This window comes from Streptopelia decaocto (assembly GCF_964273445.1).
Source record: "Streptopelia decaocto genome assembly, chromosome: 1".
Classification (NCBI taxonomy): domain Eukaryota; kingdom Metazoa; phylum Chordata; class Aves; order Columbiformes; family Columbidae; genus Streptopelia; species Streptopelia decaocto.
The window spans coordinates 52,173,314-52,194,729 of record NC_138663.1 but is presented as its reverse complement, the minus strand read 5'-3'; the positions used below and the strand labels follow the sequence as shown (position 1 = coordinate 52,194,729).

Here is a 21,416-nt window from a genome sequence, read left to right as displayed (position 1 = left end):
TTATCTGACATATAATAGTATTTGCATCCATGAGAGAAATAAATCTGGTTCTTCAGTTACTTGAGTATTTCATCCAAAACCTATTAACATGCACAATATTGGTTAACTCTCAGCTTGCTACATTTAACAAAAATCTCTGTTGCAGGTTACTTAGTTATAGAAAATCCATCAAGTAAGTTAATTAAAGATTTTTATATTGTGGTCATCGGTGAGTCTCAATGTGTGGTTCCCTCCTCTATGTTTATTAGAAAAAAAACTCCAGGCTGCGTATAAATCATAAAAGCATGACTAATTGCATGGTAACTGGAGAAATGCTTTCTCTCTCTCTGGGGTGAAGTCTGCATGTCTGTGTTTTAGCTTGGGAAGTAATACAGGGATATTTAAACTCCTTGGGGTTTAAAAACCATGTCATTATGAGAATGAGGTCACTGCAATATTTTATATGTCTGAAACCTTGCAATGTATAAAATGTTTTCTGTGTGACAAAGAAGTATTACGTACTTTAGAATGTAATGATAACTTTACAAACTTACATTAATGTCAAAACCTCACTTTGCAATGTTGTTACCTATAAAAACAATCCTATCCAACAGTGTTGTTAATATTAGCAATATTAAAAATTTGGTGATGGGTAAGAACAGGGAGAGAAAATGGTTCTATTTTAAGTGACTGAAAACAAACCAAATAAGCATGCTGTATGCAATTTATAATTTTGTGTCTATAAGTATCAGTTTCTGTTGAACTGGAAAACATTATTAGTAAACTGCAGTTAAATAAGAATAAGAAGAATGACAAAGAAATTCCCTATAGGTTTCTAATTCTTCTGTCATTACTTTCAGGCCAATAAGCAAGAAATCCTTCCTACAACATGTTGAAGAGCTTTGCACAAACAACAACCTAAAGTTTCAGGAAGAATTTTCGGTATGTTGCTAGCAGTTGTCACAACATCGCAAGACCTTCAGTCGTTTAACGTGTCACATTTCACGTCCATTTTAAGCAGGCAAGGCCATGAAGGACTCTGGCCTTGATAATCAATACCCAATTACCAGTTTGATTGTTTAGAAAGTAATGTTACACTGATTTGGATTCTGAAGTCGACGCTGCAACCTGATCAGAATTATCTACCAAAGTGTCAGCAAAAGATAATTTTCTTTAGATGTTGATCTTTGCACGAACACCATCATATTTAGGCTTTTACATATGTAGAAATGCATATGTAGTTTACCTGAGAACAGTTTATTTAGAAATAGTTTTCTAGCATATGGAGAAGTATATTCAACTGCTTTAAATAAGTTCATTTTCCTGAGTGATGATGACCTCAGAAACACAGCTGACATTTATTCTGTGAAATTTTCAGGCCCCAGTTATACTGCCATGCAGTTCAGAAATGTTTTTCTTTCATAGGTCTTAGAGCAGAAAGTAAAAAGTTTGTGCATGGTGCTTTGCTTTTTGCTCCTTTACAAATAATAGGCCATACTTGTCACGCTCTTGAGAAAAGCCTCCATGTGTATAGCCTCCAGCTCAGCAAGCCTGTCCTTCCTCCTGAAAAGAGAACAGTTTTCAAAATATGTATTACATACCATACAATGCATGTATGCTTTCAAACTTAAATCTCCAAGTTTTCACTATTTTCATTAAGTAACACATTTATGGCTGTCATACTTATTTTTTTCTCTCAACAATAGCTTCTCTTCTTGTTATTTCAGAATCTTTACCATCATTTTAAACACATACAGTCATTTGCCCTCACAAAAATAATTTGTCAGTCTCCAGTGACTTTACTATCCTGGATTTATAGATTTACCATGAGTTGCTTATCAGTTGGATTAACAAAACTGAAGACTCAACAATTGGCTTTTCTTCTGCTAGATTATAATATTTCAGTCTCTGAGGGAAAACCAACAAAAGTGTGAAAAGATTAATGGTATTTCCTACAGCTTTTTGTTATGCTCCTTAGTTAAAATTGGTCTGGATTTAATAATAAAAAGCACCATAAAATTCTCTGAGAAATGAAGTAAGAATAACTTTTTTTCCAAGAGTAGAAGTGTTATTTTACTTGAACAAGAGTGATTATAGTTATATTACGCATGACTGAACAGATGAAATGTTTTGCTAGCAATAACATTTTCACATATTAATAACATTCATCACTGGAAATTTTCTGGTATTACTTTCTTTAGGTGTGACCCACATTAGCAAAGCTTTACAGAATTGTAAAAGCCTTAAAACTTAAACAATAGTCATGGCAATCCATTTCAAATTTAGAGAAGTATTGAGACCAAGGCCTCATTCAACTAAATTATATGGTCAACTTATAATCAACAGGTTTATATGTCCTTTGGGCTTCCATTTTTTTTCTCTCTGAGCTTCAGCTCCCATGTTCCAGAATGTAGTGTTGTCTTCCCAGGTGACATGTCCAAGAGCAGGCAGAATTGCAGGGTAGGTCCAGTCCCATGATTGAGACTATATCTATAGTATCTGTAGTGCCTGTCTTACCAGATGAATAGTAGGATTGACAATGTGCTTGAAATGACATCAGAAATGACAATGTACAGAAACAGACAATGCACACAACAACAAAGCAGGTCTTGTGATGTTCATTGTTTCCATCCACATTCACGCTTTATTTCACATAAATGATTCAAGGCTCCTACAATATGTGTAGGCAAAATGAGCTCAAGATGTGAACCCATGGACCATTAAATCTCAAGCACATAACTAAAAACATGGTGCTGAGCTTACCTGGGCTCTCTGACCACTTCCATACTAGTAAATTCAAGTGTACAAGGAATTAGACATGAGAACATGATCATTTGCACTAGTAAACTGTTAGTATAGTCCCTATCTTGAATTTTTACTGTTTCAGCTAGCAGCCTTCCTGGACAATTCTGAGATACCTTTTCATAGGTAAAATAGTCTAGGGATCATTTACAATAGGCAGTTTGTAGACAACAAACCTTGTTTGGAGTTTTGCTAGCATAAATGTGGCTCTTTGCATTTCACTTAGTCTTGAAATCCAGGAACATTTCTGGTCTCATCTAAGTTACTGGACTGACCAAGCTGCTGTGCCTGGGTATCTCCGGTCCACATGTAAACACGGTCTGTGTGTAGACATTAAAAGAGAATGTGGACCTCAGAATGGATCTGGATCCATGTCTTATCCGAAAAGACAAGTTTAAAGAAACCATAGGGAGCCACAGTAACTGAGAGTGTCCTCCATCTAGCTGATTTTCAAACTTCCAGCTTTCCAGATGATTCATGTATCTCTCAATACCTTTAGGAAATCAAGTTTTGCTAGTAACTGGCAAATTACTGAAACAGAAATAACTCTGTAAGTGTTTTACGGTAAGTTCTGTTCATGAATTAAGAAGTGAAATACCTTCAAATGTCACCATAGTACCACGAAAGTCCTACAGTAAACAAAGTGCAAATTAATTATTTCAAAGAGTCTGCAGAGGAATATGGTTTCTGTGATTAATTGTTATTGAATCTGGGAATCCAAATTGTTTTCCCAAGTTCTGAAAATAATCATTTAGACTGGAATTCATACTGATGCAGAGAATTGGTATGAGGCTTCTGAACACTTGTTCAGATGTGGAAGCATCATTACAAAAACAACAGAATCTGCTTTTCTATTTCCTCTCTACTACAAATTACTGTACAACATTGCTAGTTCAATAGTAGTTAACTGGCAAGATAAGACTCAGAGGAGTGAGGCAAATGAGGCAAGTTCAAGTTCACATGACTTGCACATGAAATGGGATCCTGTGGCCCATACTACCTGCAAAATGCCACAGGCATTTCGTTTATGTTCTTCCTTCATGGAAAATTAAATGACAGAATGTTTGTGGGAGAGGTTCAGCTTTCCGAAGGAGAGAAATTTTAACATCTCCACCCTTAGCTGTGTTTTACTGTTCTTATCAAACCTGACAGGAATTCACAGAAGTCTGAGAACAGGGATCTTTCTCTAGGTTCAGTTTCAGGATTGGGGCTTTACTTCTCTAAGGGCTATTGAGACAAAAGAAAGAGGCAACTGAATAGATAAAAGAAATGTGCATTGACTATGGCAGAGGTTGGTTGAAAGACAAGATTTTAAAGTAAAGAGTGCCTTTAAAGATATTTTTCTACAGTACATTACAGTCTTTCATTTAGTTTTCTATTTGCTTCATGTCTGTTAAACTTAATTTTTAGATTTTTAGCATACAGATATAAACGTAAAGTTACACGTGCTTTATAAGGTGATTTTAAGTCAGAAACTTTCTTTTTAGCAGGGGTATAATCATCCCTAGGAAACATAGATATTTAGTGAGATTTCAAAGGGCATGGATGGCATCAAGTGCCTTGTTAGTTTTCAAAGGGAGATGAGCATCTAGTTGTTTTCTGCAATTTTTCCCTTAATTCTTTCTCCAAGGAAATATGTGTCAGAGCTAGGACAAGAAGTCAGGTCCCTTGTCGGTAAGTCCTTTGCTTTTATCATGAAACCATTTTTTTCCCTTCCTGTTCAGAAGCACCTGCAGTTAAATTATTGAGGACATAATTATAGAAGTGAAGTCCTCTTGCTTCAGGCCATAGAATTTTTGTCAGAGGGTGAAAGAAATAAAGTTTTCATGGGATAACATTGCATATAATACAGTTCAAGGGTTTTGAGATCTCTTCTATACATCAGACATTATACGTCGTACAAAATAGGATATCAGATTAGATGAATTATTGACTTGGTTTATTACACAAGATTTTAAATTATGCCATTTCACTAATGCTCATGTTAAATTATTCTTAATGTCCAAACCCATCAAATAAGGCTGGCAAAATATTTGAATCAACAGTGAAAGAAAAACGCTGAAATAAAACACACTCCCGCTTTTTGCATTTTTCATTACCTCTCTCATTTATTTATTTATTTGGTAATAATTGCCCATTACATTTTATTTATAGAAGGCAAGCTGTCTCAAATACCTGTGCAAAAGAGCACTTGAAAGTAATTAACACTGAATCTGATAGTATGGCTATCTGCCCCGATTTTCGAAGTAGCCCATGCAGAGAGTAACTCTTAATATTAAAAGAAAAATTTGAAGGGATTCCTCTGCACAAGCAACAAAATTTTGTATTGTACTCATTCAAAGCAATAGGTAGATCTTTTCATTTGTATCTTAGCCAGATGTTGAAACAGAGTTGCAATAACATTTGTCAAACAAAGGGAAAATCTGTTACGATTTAGGTAGTTGATAACTTAGAAATCCTGGCTAAATTCTGGCTTTTCTAAGAGTTTTCTATTCTCTTATCACTGCTAGGAGATCAGCACTTTTATATGTTTTCTCCATTAACAAGTTATGAAGTTGTCTCCACTCTTTTATTCAGCTTTGGAAATTATACTTGTTTCTGTACACAAACACCCCATCAAGTTTATTCCTCAATACAAATAATCTATCCATCTCTGCCCTCCAGCAGGAGAGGTAATGACCAGTTATGAAACTGTGGTATGACCCAAAATAAGTCTTCCCACCCCTTTCACACACAGTCCCGTGAACAATAGCTAATTGCCAGTTGTCTCAACTTAATTAAATTCTCGTCAGTTCTCATGCTGTGGCAAGAACTCTCCCAAGCTACAGGAGTCAGGAAAAGGCATTATCCAAGAGTAAGGCTGAGTCAGTAGGGCACACTAACTGAGCATGTGACTTCATGAAGAGACAGAAAAGAACTACCAAAGGTGAGGGGCTGACTTTATCCAGACTTGTAAAGGTGAAAGTTCATGTAAGCTTTAATTGTTCAACTTGACAGCATTGTCTGCAGCGCTGCATCTAACATTGCTGGTGTAACTGGGGTTGACAGTGAGGTGGAATGCTCTGTAGTGCATCCAGCTGTTCTTAGAAATGCACGCTGTTGGAGAACTAAAGAATTCTTCCTCTTACTGGAGTGATTATGTCATTTTTGTATATTCACTGAAGGTGAAATGCAAAGGTTTGCCAACAAACATTTATTTCTCTACAGGAACTTCCCAAATTTCTTGAAGACCTTGCTTCAACTGATGCTGATCTGCCTTGGAACAGGTCTAAGAACCGTTTCCCAAACATAAAACCATGTATGTGTGTTTACTGACATCTGTTTTACCCTCTACCTTCGATAGTGCAGCATATATTTGGAATGCAAGTGTATTTTTATTTGATCTGTCTTTGAAATGGCAGAACAATCATGTTCACATTATGAAATAATTTTCTGTCAAGTAATCTGTCTTTTCATTGTGTTTTTTTAAAGACAGTTTTATTTGCAAGTAGCTTTCAACTTACTCTCACAAGCTTTAACATGCAGGTGCAAGAAACTGTAGCCTCACAAGTTTCTTAGCTTTGTAATTCAAGCCATGTAACAAACTCTTTAACATTTTTCCTTGGGTTTGTTTTTTTTTTTTTTCCCTTTAGTGAGACGTAATTTTTCTAAAAAACATATAAAATCCACATGTTTGTGCATTCAGCTACTTCGGGAGCCTGGGTATGCTTTCTTGTGGATATGTGTACATGTGCTGCAAAGGTTCCATAGAAGATCAGAGTGACTGTATGATAACTTATAAGCCAAGGCTAGATTTTATCACAGGAGACAGGAGTCTGTCTCTCTGTACTCAACACTGCTTCATTTTTCAGTTAATAAGACAAGAAATGTCATTATTATTTTAGGCATTAGCTGTGATGTGAGATGGGGAGCATGGAATTCCTTGGTTAATAATGCTACATTCTGTGCTATTAACTTTTCAGAGCAGCTGTTCCTGTTATCTACTGCCTTGTTCAAGATGTAGTCTAAGTTACAGTCACTAAAAAACTTATATTCGTAACTCACAATTAAATATAAACAGAGGAATTTCATAAATCTTTATCTTTGTATGTTAATTTTTTTTTCTAAGTTGAGGACCAAACATCAAAATTTGGAATGTTTGGTTTCAACATTTACTGATTCACATATGAGAGCTTTCCTGGTTTTTGTCATTTCTGCATACACACCGTAGGCCCAAATCGGAAACCCTCAATCTTTTTTTTTTTTTTTTTTTCTGTAATAATGAGCTTACCATATGTAAAAGATGTAAAAGTATGTAGAAGTGTCAGGATATGGCTCAAAGCTGTGACCTGGACAGCAAGTACACAGGAGAGACTGTCAGACCCCTGACCCTGCTGTCTGATTCACATGGAGGACGACGGTGCTAGAACAGCATGGTTTAAAGTACACTGGATACCTTTAGGCAGAGGATCTCCCATGTATACATCAAATTCGAGGGTTTGACATATTCACCATTTCAATAAAAATATATTAAAATACGTCTGGTACATTAAAGGATGACCAAACAGTAATGGAAATTGGTTAAATTAGTGTTTCACTATGTCAACTGTTGTTAGATTAACAACAACATTACTTTTGATTGCTTAGCACTCCAGGAACACTTGTCACATGTGTCTATGGTTTTTGAACAGTTCTTTTAGTTAACTAGACTTTATTTCCTTAACAGATAATAACAACAGAGTAAAACTCATGCCTGATGCTGCTGTTCCTGGATCTGACTACATTAATGCCAGCTATGTGTCTGTAAGTAGAAAGTCTCTCACATTTTTACTGTATTTGTTTTCTGGTAGAAGAGTCGTAAAATATCTCACAAATACAGTATTCTAATTTTACTTTCATTCACTATGGCTACTTTTGCATGGGGTGGTTCAAGTGACTTCTGTGGCATTGAACATGACTAGTTAAAAATGTAAATTATCCTATTTTCATTGCTAAGCAATGATTTTCAGTAGTAATCAAAACTTTGTCCTGCAAATTACTTTCTGTAAGTTCTTTCATACCATTATCATTAAAGACAATAGTGAAACTCCCAATGAGGTCAATTGTTTAGAGACAAGTCTTATTTTGTCTTTTGGTTCAGAAGTTGAAGTAATTATATACAAACAGGACAATGTAAAGATAACTGAACTGGAAAGTTCACAGAAATGGCTAATAATTTTGGTGAGTGGGATTGGTATGCCCCTTATTATGTGGTGAAAGTCAGGATGGAGGAAAATAGGCTTCTTGAAGAATAAACAAGTATTATACTTCTAAACCTCAGCTTTCTTCCTAGACCTTCTGTTTTCTAACTGTGTTCTCAGTAAATTCTTCCTCTATATTTTTCTGTCTCTAGTCTTGCCTGTATAATTTCTTCCCATTGAAGCTCAAAGTAACACTTATAATTATGCATTTATTATGTTGTAGAAGTGACTGGTGGTCTCAGGTGATTTCAAGCACTATTCAAATGTAATGCAAGACATGCTGACTGTAGTCTAAACAAATGACACCCTGTCAAGTAGAAATAGTTATTTCCAAGTAACTAAGAGACATTGACAGGGAACAAGTGATAGAGTTGAGAATGGATGTCTTAACAGCATCTTTCTTTCTCATTAGCAAAAGCTATTTATTCACTTTATATGGAATGTCCTGATTCTGACAGGTAGCAGAATAGAAGAGCCATACTACGTGGTTACTTGAGGCTGGGACTATACACAGAACCACTGAGAAGACCAGACACCTCGGAGCATGGCCGGGTCTTTACCCTCCCTGTCACTGGCATGTCAGGGTTTAGGAAGGGAACACCAGCAGCAACTTCCAAAAAGCTGCAGCAAAAGCCAGCTGCAGAGAGTGCTCCCTGCTGAGATCTTGCATATCTGTACTGCATACAGGGATCTCTCTTTAGGTCACCGTTCATCAGTGAATAAACAACTGTAATGTCACCATTTCTCAGGGCTAAAGCTTTTCCCTCTATATGATCTCACTTTCCATGTTTGTAGGTGTGTAAATATATAAATGCATATATCTGTAAATATACAATATGTGTGTGTGTTTACCTACCTATTTATCTAGGTGTATATATATATGCATACATATAAAAAGAGGTAAAAAGAGATCTTGTATATAGTTCTAACAAATGGGAACCTGGATGCTACTTTTATTTTCATTGGTTAAACAAGAAAAAGTCAGTAACTGTACTGTAAGCTTTACATCCCCGAATTACAGTTTCTCACTTCACTCTTAAACTAGGGAGGATTAACATAGTTTCTCACTGCCACCTGTTCTGTATATTATAGATGGAATAAGTAACAGGCAGCTGTGAATTATAGGGTTATAATTCCAACAAGGAGCTTCGGTGGTGCTATAAACCAGTGTGACAGTTGTTTTGAGCAATAAGCTGAACTCTGTGATATTATAGACTTCTAGCTTTACAGCATAAATTTATTGCTATTATTGCTATTGTTGTTATTTTACACCTTCTGTAGGACATAGAGTTCTGCAGGGTACACTTAGTTTCTTTGAGAAAACAGACCCATGAAAACCTGTGCACTGGCAACATTTACACAGATTTTTTTTCAACAAACTTCCTTCTCCCAAAGTTTTACATCAATTTATAAATGAACGAAACAGTGGAAGCCAACATTAAAATAAAAGTCAACCCCTACAGTAGGTTTCTCAAAGACCTTTTGTCAGACATCATTTGTTTGAATGAGGTCCATCCCTAAGTTACAACAGTAGACTCCTGAGGATCACTGGAGGACAATGTCATCAATGGGGTGTGTAGATTGCATTATCTCTCAGCTCTCTAGTGGGTTCCCTGGCTCCACTGCTCCTTAACACTATTTAGTTCTAGTGTGCTGGCCTCTGTCTGACACAGTTCTTGGTCTCCTCTGGCTGAATCTGCAGTATGGCTAACGTGTAAGCTCGAGTATTTTTAAATGGGAATTACTGACCCGACGTCCCTGTAATTTCTCTACTAAATACGTTTCTATTAGGATGTAATTTCCCAGACTTTATTACAACATTGGTTCATAACTGATCTGCATGGTGGAAAAATGCCATTGCTTCCTGAGGTTTCCAAGGCCATCTGCCATACAATGATTGGCCAGGCCTTTGCCAACTCATTTAGTATGTTTGAGAAGGTTCTAGCCTTAGGCATGATAGCTACAGGCACAGCTATGAGTCACATGCAAACTCTTTTTGTCCTTGCCAGCAATTATATATTAAATATTTTCTTTTTCTTAGGGTTATTTATGTCCAAATGAGTTTATTGCAACTCAGGGACCATTACCAGGAACAGTGGGCGATTTCTGGAGAATGGTGTGGGAGACAAGAGCAAAAACACTTGTGATGCTTACACAATGTTTTGAAAAAGGACGAGTAAGTTACCAGTGTACCAATTAACAGCTTTTGATATAATTGGAAATTCTGTATGTAGTTTCTGTCAAAACTGAAATATGATCACTGTTAATTTGTAATCATCTTCCTGCAGATAAGATGTCATCAGTACTGGCCAGAAGATAATAAACCAGTTACTGTGTTTGGGGATATAGTGATTACTAAATTGATGGAAGATACTCAAATAGACTGGACCATCAGAGATCTAAAAATCGAACGGGTAAGCCAGAACTGGGAGCTGAGTTAATAAAACCCATCCAACACCTCAAAGAATATCAGATGTGCTCCATCCCAACCAGCTATCAGTGTTGTTATTTTACTCTTTTAATGCAAATACATTGTAGCACCTAGTTTTCTTGCCTTTTCATTCCTGGCTTGTTTTTTGTTTTGTTTTTCCTGAGAATTTTCTCCAGTTTCTGTCACAAAGAGTTGTGTGGCTGACCTGCTACGAAGGGCCTATCAAGGTTACTGAACCTCTGGTCTGGTGGGAGGTGAAGTTTCTATTTGGACACCTCAGTTGTCTCTTCTAGAAAGGAGTAATCCTAACCATTCTGGGATCAGACAAATCCCTTTGAATGTATCCCTCTCAGATTAAAGGGCAAGATTCTCTGGTGCAGCGCAGCTGTTTTTCATTGTACCACCGGTCATTTTGGCCTCCACCCCCAGGAGATTCACCCAATATAAATGAGAATCATCAGTATTACTCCCACTCTTTGTGCTGGGAAGGGGGGTAAGGGTACGGCATAGATGTTCATCTTTCTTGTGATCCACAACTATAATTTCCACTCTTTGGAAAAAGTAGCGCCCAGCAGCATTGTCAGACCAGTAGGTGGGCTCAGAAAGCAATCTGGGTGTAATGACCCAAGATGGTCAGCCCTGTCTTGCACTCCCAACACTGACCTGCACTGCATGTAGTCCTGCCAGATCCTAGGAGCTGAGCTCGGTCATCCAAATACGTGCATTACCATCCTGTGGCATGTGCACATGACAAAAGGAACATAGCAAATCAGGGATTGTCTCAGTGGTCACCCCATAAGGATATGCTGTGCACATAGTACAGGACAACTGAACATTTTAAAGTGAGTGAGAGAAGATTAACTTTTTTTTCAGCTTAAATAAGACATAAACAAGACTGGAAAAGGGACTATTTAGAGTAAAAATACATGCCAGCAAAATGCAAATTCATCTGTGTTAACCAAGGCGAGGCTGAAAAGAAAACAAAACATAACCTGAGTTGACTAAGAGATCCATTTACTCCAGCTGAACTACCCTGAACAAGAAGCTGTGTCCTTTATAAGCATGTCATTAAATGTGCCATATTGCTGACTCCAAGATTGTACTTCATCTTCCATTCACAAATGGATGAATTGTTGATGATCTTCCAGTGAAGGTAAAAAGCATATGTGAGGCATATTATTCACAATTATTGCCATATTGCTTGCAAAGTCACTTCTCTTTTGGTTTTATGTTGGCCAGTTTAAAAATACGGACCCAAAGTAGTTACTACACATAATCATTCACAGTTTTTCAGTGGTTCTTACAGCATGAAAAGATCAAGAGGTTGGTTCAAAATAATTTTTTTTAAAAAGGAACTGGTTCATTATACAACAGTTGATTAAACTGCAATGCTCCTTGCTGCAAGATGTTGTGAATGCTAAAAATTTACAGGGCTTCATAAAACCTAGACAAATTAGTAGAAGAAAATTCTGACAAGTGCTATTAAATTTTGAGATACCACCTCTATCCAAGGCAGTTCACAAGTCACAAACTATTAAGAATGGAAAGAATATTCTGTGGACCTATAAACACCTTGTTGTCATGTTTTATGATTTTCCCTAAGATTTTTCCTTGAATACTGTTGGACACAGGATACTGGTGGTCTAGACAGGCCGTTGTCATTACACAGTGCTTTTATTCTTATGTCCTTCATAATTAATGTAGGTATCAGATAATAACCAGCTTTTGAGTTACTATTGCTGCTGCTGTGATTGAGAGGGCATCAAACACTTAAAAAATAGATCCGTATTTAACAATGTATGTGTGCTTCCCTTTACTACAGTAGATCAATCCTAGAATGGCTGATTTTCCCTGAATAAATTTGTCATCCCAGTTCACTAGACTTCTAAATGAGCAATAGAAACTTCACCCTGTATCTACAAATCACATTGATACAGTGACTGAAGTCAAATGGAGAGTGACTGCTGAAGTAATTAATACTTCCTGAAGGATGGACTTGATGCCATCTCTTAGAAAACCTGCCAGAAGACCTGTGCCTGACAAGTTATGTCTTGATACATACTACAATTATTAAGCTATTCTGACTTACTTTCTTACATGAAATTGCTGAGAAGGTTATATGTAGCTTCCTTGATTTCCTGTCACCTTTCTTCTTTAAAAATTGTCTTATTTTGTATTTTTCAGCATGGGGACTGCATGATGGTGCGGCAGTGTAACTTTACTTCTTGGCCGGAACATGGCGTCCCCGAAACTACTGCACCAATTATTCATTTTGTAAAACTTATCCGTGCAAGTCGAGCACATGATAATACACCGATGGTGGTTCACTGCAGGTAAGCGTATTCACCAAATCATCCTTTAGTATCTTAGAATTTCAAGTGTGTATTAATGCTTGAAGAAGGCACAAGAACAATGAAAACTGAGTGCACAAGTATGGTTCTAGTATGGACAGTGGTGAGGGTTTTTCTAGCCATGCCCCTTAGTCCTTTCTAGGAGGTAAAATGCCAAAGTGTGCCTGTTCTTCCCTCCATGGAAATCCCATTGAGGTGATGTCAGTGAAACAGTTACTTCAACAATTACCATAAGGTACTGCTGGATTTATCTCAATTTTCCTCTTTATTGTAAAAAGACAAATAGCAACTGACATGTTTGTTTTAATTACTTCTACTGTAATTATAGATCTTTTTAAGAAATATGTTAAAATTGTATTTAAAATGTACATGTCACATAACAAGAAGAAGAAACTATTTGGGAGCCACAGATAATGACAAACAGGAATAAGGGTTTGTACATGCCAGATTTCAAGTTTGGATGCCTGTAAACAGCTAAAATCTATATTTAGATTCTCAAATAAATGGACTGGTGGTTAGAGGTGTTCAGCTGTCATAGTTTCCATTGATTTCATACTGAACACTCTTAAATAGCAATTTCAAAGATTAAGTGTGTGGGGAAGGCTAAGTCTTCAGGAAGGTGGTGAGTGTGTCTGCATTTTATAAGCAGGTCAGTGTTCCTACCAAATGAGTGGGTGCACTCCAAAATAGTGATCTGGATTCAGAGCTCTACAATTGATTCTTTGCCTCCTTCTCACTCGGTGTGAGTTTGGAAATGCGTGGAAGGAAAAAGCTGGGTTTGGTGCCACTTATCTCTTCCCTAACCGTGCAGTTATTATGCATGGGAGCTCTTTTTATTTGTCCTCGGTGTCCTACAGGTGCCACCCACAATGGGTAATACAGCCTTGTTTTATTTGACATTTTCCTCTACTGCAAGGGCCAGAGTGATTGTTACAGGAGAGAACTACAAGCTTTCCATGTTTTGAGGACACTTACATATCCCAGGGCCCCTCTGCAATGAATACCATTCCCTTTCCCCAACACAGATACCTTAAAGGGTCAGCACGGGCCATATACTCCACCTGTGCTCAAATTCCCGGCGTTATAAAGCGGCAGTATGTGCTCCCACATCCAGAAAGCTCATTCATTATTTTCTACTCATTAGATCTTGCAGGTTCAAGAGAGTTTTGCTACACTTTTCCTGAATATCTGCAGTGATATACTCTGCATTTATTACACTAACTGCAGAGAAGCCTGACAGTTATTTTGAGAAAATTCTATTTGTTTTCAAACCTTGAAATAAAACAAGGGTAGCTACCAGCATCTTGCACACACCTCCTCCATTTAAAAGTATTTTGATCTAAATGTTTTGCTAGATCCTTTGTTGTTTTGTCTCATACACCAAAAACATCACAGAATCCAGGTGTGTGTAATTTCACAAAATCTTGTGATTTATTTTCTTTGAATTAGTGAGCTCTAGAAAATTCACGGAAAAGCTGTAGAAGCATTTTTTTTCCCTTTTACAGGCTTGCTTTAATTATATCTCATTTGTCCGATGCAATCCTTTGTAAAATCAGAATCAGAACATGACTCAAGAGATGTTCACACACACACAAGAAAATACTGGAAAAGATTATTTTTTTTCCAAAGTTTTCTTTTCACAATAAACTTCATTTAACTAGAACATTCTAAGAAAATATTTTATACTAAAAACAAAAAAAACTTTATTTTATCCTGTGTATTATGTTTGCAGTGCTGGTGTTGGAAGAACAGGTGTTTATATTGCACTTGACCATTTAACCCAACACATAAATGACCATGATTTTGTGGATATCTATGGACTTGTAGCTGAATTAAGAAGTGAAAGAATGTGCATGGTACAGAATCTGGTAAGATTTATATAATTATCCATTCTGTTTTCCTCGTTTTTAAAAATTAGTCATCTGATGATCTGATCTCCTACAAAATAAGACAAGAAAGCTCATAACAATCAGGCAGCTAATACATTGTCTACCAAATCCTGCTTTTATTTGCATTTCAAGCATCATGTAAATATATTCTTTTTATCTATTTAAGTATATTTGGCCAGCAAAGTCTTGACAAGTGCCAAAAAGACTGCTGAGAAATTTAGTTTTTAGAACCTAAATCATAATTTCTCAGATTTTGAGAAAGTTCGAGTTTTGTGTGAAGAACAGTTGTTAAATAAAAAATGGATTTGCTCATGCACTACATAATTTGACTTTATTTACTACTATACTACGCGTATTTTTTGCATACATATGTAGCACAGTCCTCCAAACATTTAAATATTCATGTACCTTGGACCTCATTAGTGATTCCTTGATTCTTTTTAAATTGTTTCAAATAAAATAACACATATGGACAGAATTAAGCACAGGCTTCGGAGTTTGCAAAATAAAGGCAATGGTGGTTTATGGGTCTAAAAAAGTGCATTTCTGGCAGACTTAGTGAGTATGGATACAAGTTAGTGATGACCTGCTAGTAAGGAAGCCCTCTGCTGTACCTGGAGATCTGGGTATTTGTAAAGGTGTAACAGCAGAATTTAAAGCTGATCTTTCACATCCAGTGGAATGGAAATCCAGCCCTTTTGCAAAAGGATTCTGGCCATAAGTCTCCTGCAGGCCAGATCTAACCCTAGGCTGCTGCCTCAACCCTTTGAGTCTACAGGAGGACTTACCAGTTTCTCAGTGTGGGTGAGCAGTTTCAGGATGAACTTCCATATGACAGATGGATTTCAACTGATTTTAATGCAAGGAGACTTGTTCCTTTGGGAATGCAATTCTGTGCTTCTATATCATGTCAGAATATAAGAAAAGTGTGTCAATGTACAAAGAGAGGTTAACCTCTCTTTAGCAACTGCACTTCAGAAGATTTTGTGAGACCTTCTGGTGATAATGTGTCATGCTGTTTCTTGTAAGGTACTGTCCAATTACCAATTGCTTTCAGTTTTTCCTTTTGAAGTCTTGATGCAGTTAAACAATTGCCAGGGCTTTCCTGTGATCATGTATTCTGGGAATACTTTTGTTGGTTGCCGTTTCAAACTTTTGACCAGAATCGGAATAATCTGAAAATCAGGCAAAGGCCAAAATAAAATCTTAAAATAGTAAGACATTTGATAAGTTCAATGTACGTTTTTATTATTTTTGTGTACTTCTTCATTTGCGTATTTTGGCAGAGACTGGAAAACAATGTGCCAAAGTGCAATACAAGATGATGGTCTTGTAGTTCTGATTCCAAGCAGATCAAGTATTGATCTATATGCTAACTGCAAAATCCTGAGGCAGGGTATTCTCTAACCAGGCTATTCCTAGCTCACGTTTGCAAAAGTACAAAATGAGATCAGCACTAAAACTTGCCCAAAGAGAACCAAATCTTGTAAAGTTTTATGGCAGATTCAGTAGTCAAACTAGTCTGACAGTTCTGTTATAAAACTGTTTAGTAGTCTCTAATTGAGATTTTTATGTGATCAACATAGAAGATATGAACAGAGGAGCAATTCCTTCCCAGAACTCAATTTAGAGATCCCTCAGTCAAACTGTCTGTAAGATCTATGAGTAAAATAAATTAAAACTAGTTGTTCTTAGACCTGTTTTTTGCTTGATTATAGCTTCAAAATAGTTCCCATTTTGCCAACAGGGGCACTCTCTGTTACCCTCTGTTACTGTAGTCAATGGGCACAATATGGCCCACATCTGTGCAATTAAACATCTCTGCATAGCCACATCCAGGCTTTCTACAGGAATCGACCCATAGTCTGTAGTAACTCCTGAAACACACCTGGGCATTAGAGATAGTGCTGGTTCACATGGATCAAAAATATGTGAGGGACTATCCAATTAATTTGAATTAGCTTGGATGATCAAGTTGCCCCAGCTGGCGATGTACCCAGACACTGTTTACTTCTGTAATGTAAATATAATTTCAATATCCTGGTACTCTGCCTGCTGGCCTGTATGTTACCAAGACCTGCCCTTGGACTACAACCGTACAACCTAAACTTTAGTGAACTTTTTTATTCTGTCTCCCACTACCAACTGTAGAAAGACTTTCAAATAATTAAGAATGTCATTAACTGTAACTGGGAAAATAATTGGTCACACATACAGTCCCCAGGTGTCTTGCTTCACTTTCCCCTGGCCAAACCAGAAAAATTTTCATTGCCGACAAGTAGCTGTATGAATGCAAGAGATTATGGAGCTTTCAGAGTCTGCTTTCTGAATTAGAATAACCAAACTCTACTGAAACTTAAGACCTTCATTCTAGAAATCCATATTTGTCCAGCGGATCTGTTAAAGTTTATCACCTTGCCAAGGCAAGTACAAAGGCTAGTTTGAAGTAATGCTTCAGTAAATGAGCTATGGAAAAGTGTAATGATACTGTGTACTTCAGGGGCCTGTGAAAGCCTGTTTTAATTATTCATGGCTCTGGAGCTGTGACCCTAAACCATATCCATGTAAACAAATAGCTCTTATGAATCGGGGACACTTGAATTGAAAACTGATGGCAGGTCTAAAACACAATAGCAATTATTGAGCAGAAAAAAGTACACTAACGTATTTACCCATTCAAAAGTCTAAAACATTCAAGTTAGTTTGGTCATCTCTGTCTGTGGAGAAGTTCAAAACCCATCTGGACAGGGTCTTGGGTAATGTGCTTTAGCTGATCCAGCTTGAGCAGTGGGAGTTGCACTAGGTGATCTCAAGACGTCCCTTCCAACCCAGAAGAATTTGTGATCTGGCTCATTTTTTGCATCTACATACACAGGACTTCTCCTATGTGAAGATAGCCACAATCCATTTATTTTCTATCTGTTTTCATTACTTTATTTCATTCTTACATTATCCTTATGTTACCTTTTTTTTTCCCCCCTCTTTTCAGCAATCATTACCCAGGGTTATTTTACATCCTTGGAAGTGTCAGATTAACTTTAGTTGCCCACTCTTTGCACTATAATATGTTAAAAATGATGCTGCAGTCCAAGAGGATCACTAAAAATAATGGTCCAAGAGGATCACTAAAAAATAATGGGTTTTTTTTGCTCTTAGCAATGGTGCATGCTCATAGAACATGTAGATTTACTTGAACTTTTGCATTTGAGTGCACCCTGCTGGTTTTCTGTATGCTAGAAAGAGGAAAATTTTCTTATCTAAATATTACATTCACGTGGTTCTGTTTCTTCAGTCAGAATCTAGTGGCAAAAGTAATCAAAAAACTTTTTGTAGAAGAAATCTTTACAGAAAATTGTGGAACAACATATTAGTCTCAGTTAGGATTAGTCTAATTCCATATATCTTACTGGGCTAAAGAATTAACGTGTTTTGACAAATTTTAATGCATTATGCCTCATAATGAATGAAACCAGATCAGGCATATATGATATCATCAAAGTATTGAGATTGTTTAGTTAAACTGCAGTTACTTTGAGAACATCTAAATGTTATATATACATATATATATATTGTATTAGAGTTACACTTTTCTTCTAATCAAGCATCTTTAAATTCACATCTTACAGGCACAATATATATTTTTGCATCAATGTGTATTGGATCTGCTGGCAAGCAAGGGAAGTAGTCAGCCCATATGTTTTGTGAATTATTCAGCACTGCAAAAGATGGACTCTCTGGATGCCATGGAAGGTAAGGAGAGGCAGATTGTCTCAAATATTATTTTTTCATAGCAGGTACATTGACTTGTCCAGACTAAGAAGTATAAACAAATACTGTGACATGAATTTTCTTGCTTCAGAAGTGTAATTTTCTAGCATTTTGTTGTCCATTAGTCTCGCTCACGGTAATAGTCATTTCTCAAGCTTTCCACTTCTTTCCCTGCAAGATCTTTAAAATTCAGCCAAAACAGTTGTCTGCCACTAGTTACATTTTTTTACAAGGCAGGTTAATGTAATGTATCTGTTTCTTTTGTAGGTGATGTGGAGCTTGAATGGGAAGAAACTACGATGTAAATACCAAGACTAAATATTAAGGCTAATGAGACTTTGAAAGTCAAAGTCCTATTTTTCTAAGCACACAGGCCAAAGTGAATTCCCCTATTTTGATGATTAAAGCAAACACAGACAATTGAAACAGCTTTTCTTCTATCAATGTGCCTTCATAAATATGTTGAAGTATTTTATTCAGATCACCAAGAAATAATGATTTGGAGTACTTTTGCACAGACTGCACTTCTGGCAATCTACAAATACTGCATTCAGTATATATTTAAATAGAAGGAGTGTTTGAACATATTTCTTTTTTCCAGTTATCTTTGTAAAAGAAGAAAAGTGAGCCAAATATGATGTAAAAATTTCATATTCTCATTGAATTTATTTTGGTGTGAATTTGCTGTGTTATTTGTGGTTTGGTTTTAAGTAAAAGTTACAGTTCCTTGAATCATTCTTGCTAGATTGGTTTCAGTGTTGTCAGCTCTTGCAGATTAATTCCAATACCATCACAGTGATTTTTACCTAAATATATGTTATTGTGTTTTGAATCTTTTATTTTTTTACAAGTGGTAGCATATCAGCTTGTGATCCTGAACAGCTGAAGAGTCACCTTCTGACATAGGGAGGATTATTCAGCTTTTACGCAGCACACAGTAGCTCTTCAGGGACACTTGGGGCTATTTAAACTATCCTATGATCAGCGGATTGTTTTATTTTTAAATACACAATGGTGATTGCATATGTTCAGTCCTGAATAAAGTATTTTACATTCCTACTACTTTTAAAAGCAGATAAAACAAAGTAAACTACAAATTTATCACACATTGTAATGCATGTTAGATTGACTTGAGTAATAGAATCTTTATAATGTGTTCATATTTCTTTAACATAACAGTGTTCAGTATTTTGAAAGGTTACTCAGAATTCAATAACAATATATTTTATAACAGAAGGTTGTCAAGTAAAAAAGTTATTGCTCCTTTCTCAGGTTTGGCAAATCACTATAGACACTGAAAATATGGGAACTAATATTCAGAGATTTAGTAAAATAAAGTATCTTCAACTCTCACTGATTATCATTATCAGAAACAAATCTGAAACAGGAATGAAAGAAGCAGCAAGCTCTTATTCAAGAAGCAAAGAACTGATAGAGTAGGAAGACTATAAAGAGACATTTAAATGGTCTGTCCAAGGTTTACACAGAAGTGACAGTATTCAATTGATACTATTGGGGGGAGGGTTAATGGCAAAGTTTTTCTCTGTGGAAAGAAATGTATCATTCTGAATAATACTAAAGCTGTGACCTTAATCTGAGATGCAAAACATAATAGCAGAGAGACTTTGAAGTTGCCATCATATATTCTTGTTCAAACAGAAGAAATCCATAGCCTTGCTGAGGCATCGAGCTCAGGGAAGTCAGACAAAACTCTTTAGTATCTCGAAAGATTCATGCGTGTGAGTGTATTTGTGTGCGCACACTATGAACAGAACTGTAAGTGAACAAAACTTCTCCATCTCTTAACTGTAGCTGCCAGACAGACAATGCTATACAGCATGTCACATGACATTTTTTCTTAAGTAAATGACAATAGGTGTTTGATGTCTTTTTAGAAGCTGGCAAGGATGGTGCGGTGAGGAAAGTGCCAAATATCTAAAATGAAAATCAAAAGACAGCATTGCAGGAGATGGAAGTGGTCTACAGGGATATTTTGGGCAATCTGTCTCTCAAGAAGACTGACGGTACTGTAAACATCACCTGTCAAGCTAAAAGGAAAACAATGCCTTTTAAAGCTGGGTAGAGAGAGAGGTGATGTCCACAGCTGTTCAAGTCTCTGGCAAAGCATTCGGTACAGCTCTAGTTTCATTTGGTTCCTATGAAACATGTGTTCTTCATTTATTATACATGTACTTTAAAGGATTCTGACAAATTGCTTATAGGGACTTACAGATGTTTTTCATGATTTGTATTTGTACTTGGTAGCTGTACATGCAGCGCTGTGATAAATTGACATTATAGAGTCATAATCTTATATAATCTTATATACACAATGGTGGAATATCTGTATGTGTTCATTCCTCTTTCAAGGAAAAAGCTAAGAAGCCTTGTACAACTTACAGATGAACTCCAGAAGTTCCAAATGTGCTTAAGTGTTTTCTATTTTATAAAATATTTAATGATGAAGGTTCCTATATCCTCCATTAGGGAACCTGGCTGCAGTCAAACATGACATTCAGTAGCGTGCTTGGCTGACAACTTAGTAAAATATGTGACTCTCTTTCCTCTAGAGGCAAAGTGAAAAACTGAAAAATAATTCAAGTAGTTTATTATACAATTTGATGTAAGCAATCGGGTACATGCTACCTTGACACATTTTATGTTGTCTTTAGGGTAAAATCCAATATTCAGGGTAAGCTGATCATAAGTCATAAGATACACAGTCACGGAAAGAAATATCTCCAAGAAATTCTCCCCCAAAACTGGTTTTCCATTTAAATACAGCAGTAGTTCATTGACCTTCTTGTGTGCCTGCCAATGGTTTAGAGGGATAGAGGAGCAGCTGTGTCCCATGAGATCCCCTAGACCTCTGTACAGTCGTGAAGGAAGAATTTCCACATAGTCTCTTGTGTTCCAGCCCTCCTTCCCCTACGCAATGGCTCCTATGGTGGTGCTGCAGACAGACCTGGAGAGCTGG

The 21,416-nt window shown here is 36.6% G+C and overlaps 1 protein-coding gene across 1 annotated transcript in view; it reads left to right on the top strand.

Annotated features, from left to right (window-relative positions):
• The window catches only part of PTPRQ (protein tyrosine phosphatase receptor type Q), a gene marked incomplete at its 5' end in the record, with an annotated part of 130,414 nt that extends 111,606 nt beyond the window's left edge, over window positions 1-18,808 (top strand). The window contains 10 exons of the mRNA XM_082063008.1: window positions 146-172; window positions 840-921; window positions 5,989-6,079; window positions 7,487-7,563; window positions 10,042-10,176; window positions 10,289-10,414; window positions 12,616-12,764; window positions 14,515-14,650; window positions 18,298-18,421; window positions 18,707-18,808. Coding sequence (XP_081919134.1) covers window positions 146-172; window positions 840-921; window positions 5,989-6,079; window positions 7,487-7,563; window positions 10,042-10,176; window positions 10,289-10,414; window positions 12,616-12,764; window positions 14,515-14,650; window positions 18,298-18,421; window positions 18,707-18,744 — 985 coding nt within the window. The 3' untranslated portion in view covers window positions 18,745-18,808. The remainder of the gene's footprint in view (window positions 1-145; window positions 173-839; window positions 922-5,988; window positions 6,080-7,486; window positions 7,564-10,041; window positions 10,177-10,288; window positions 10,415-12,615; window positions 12,765-14,514; window positions 14,651-18,297; window positions 18,422-18,706) is intronic.
• Window positions 18,809-21,416: the final 2,608 nt, after the last annotated feature.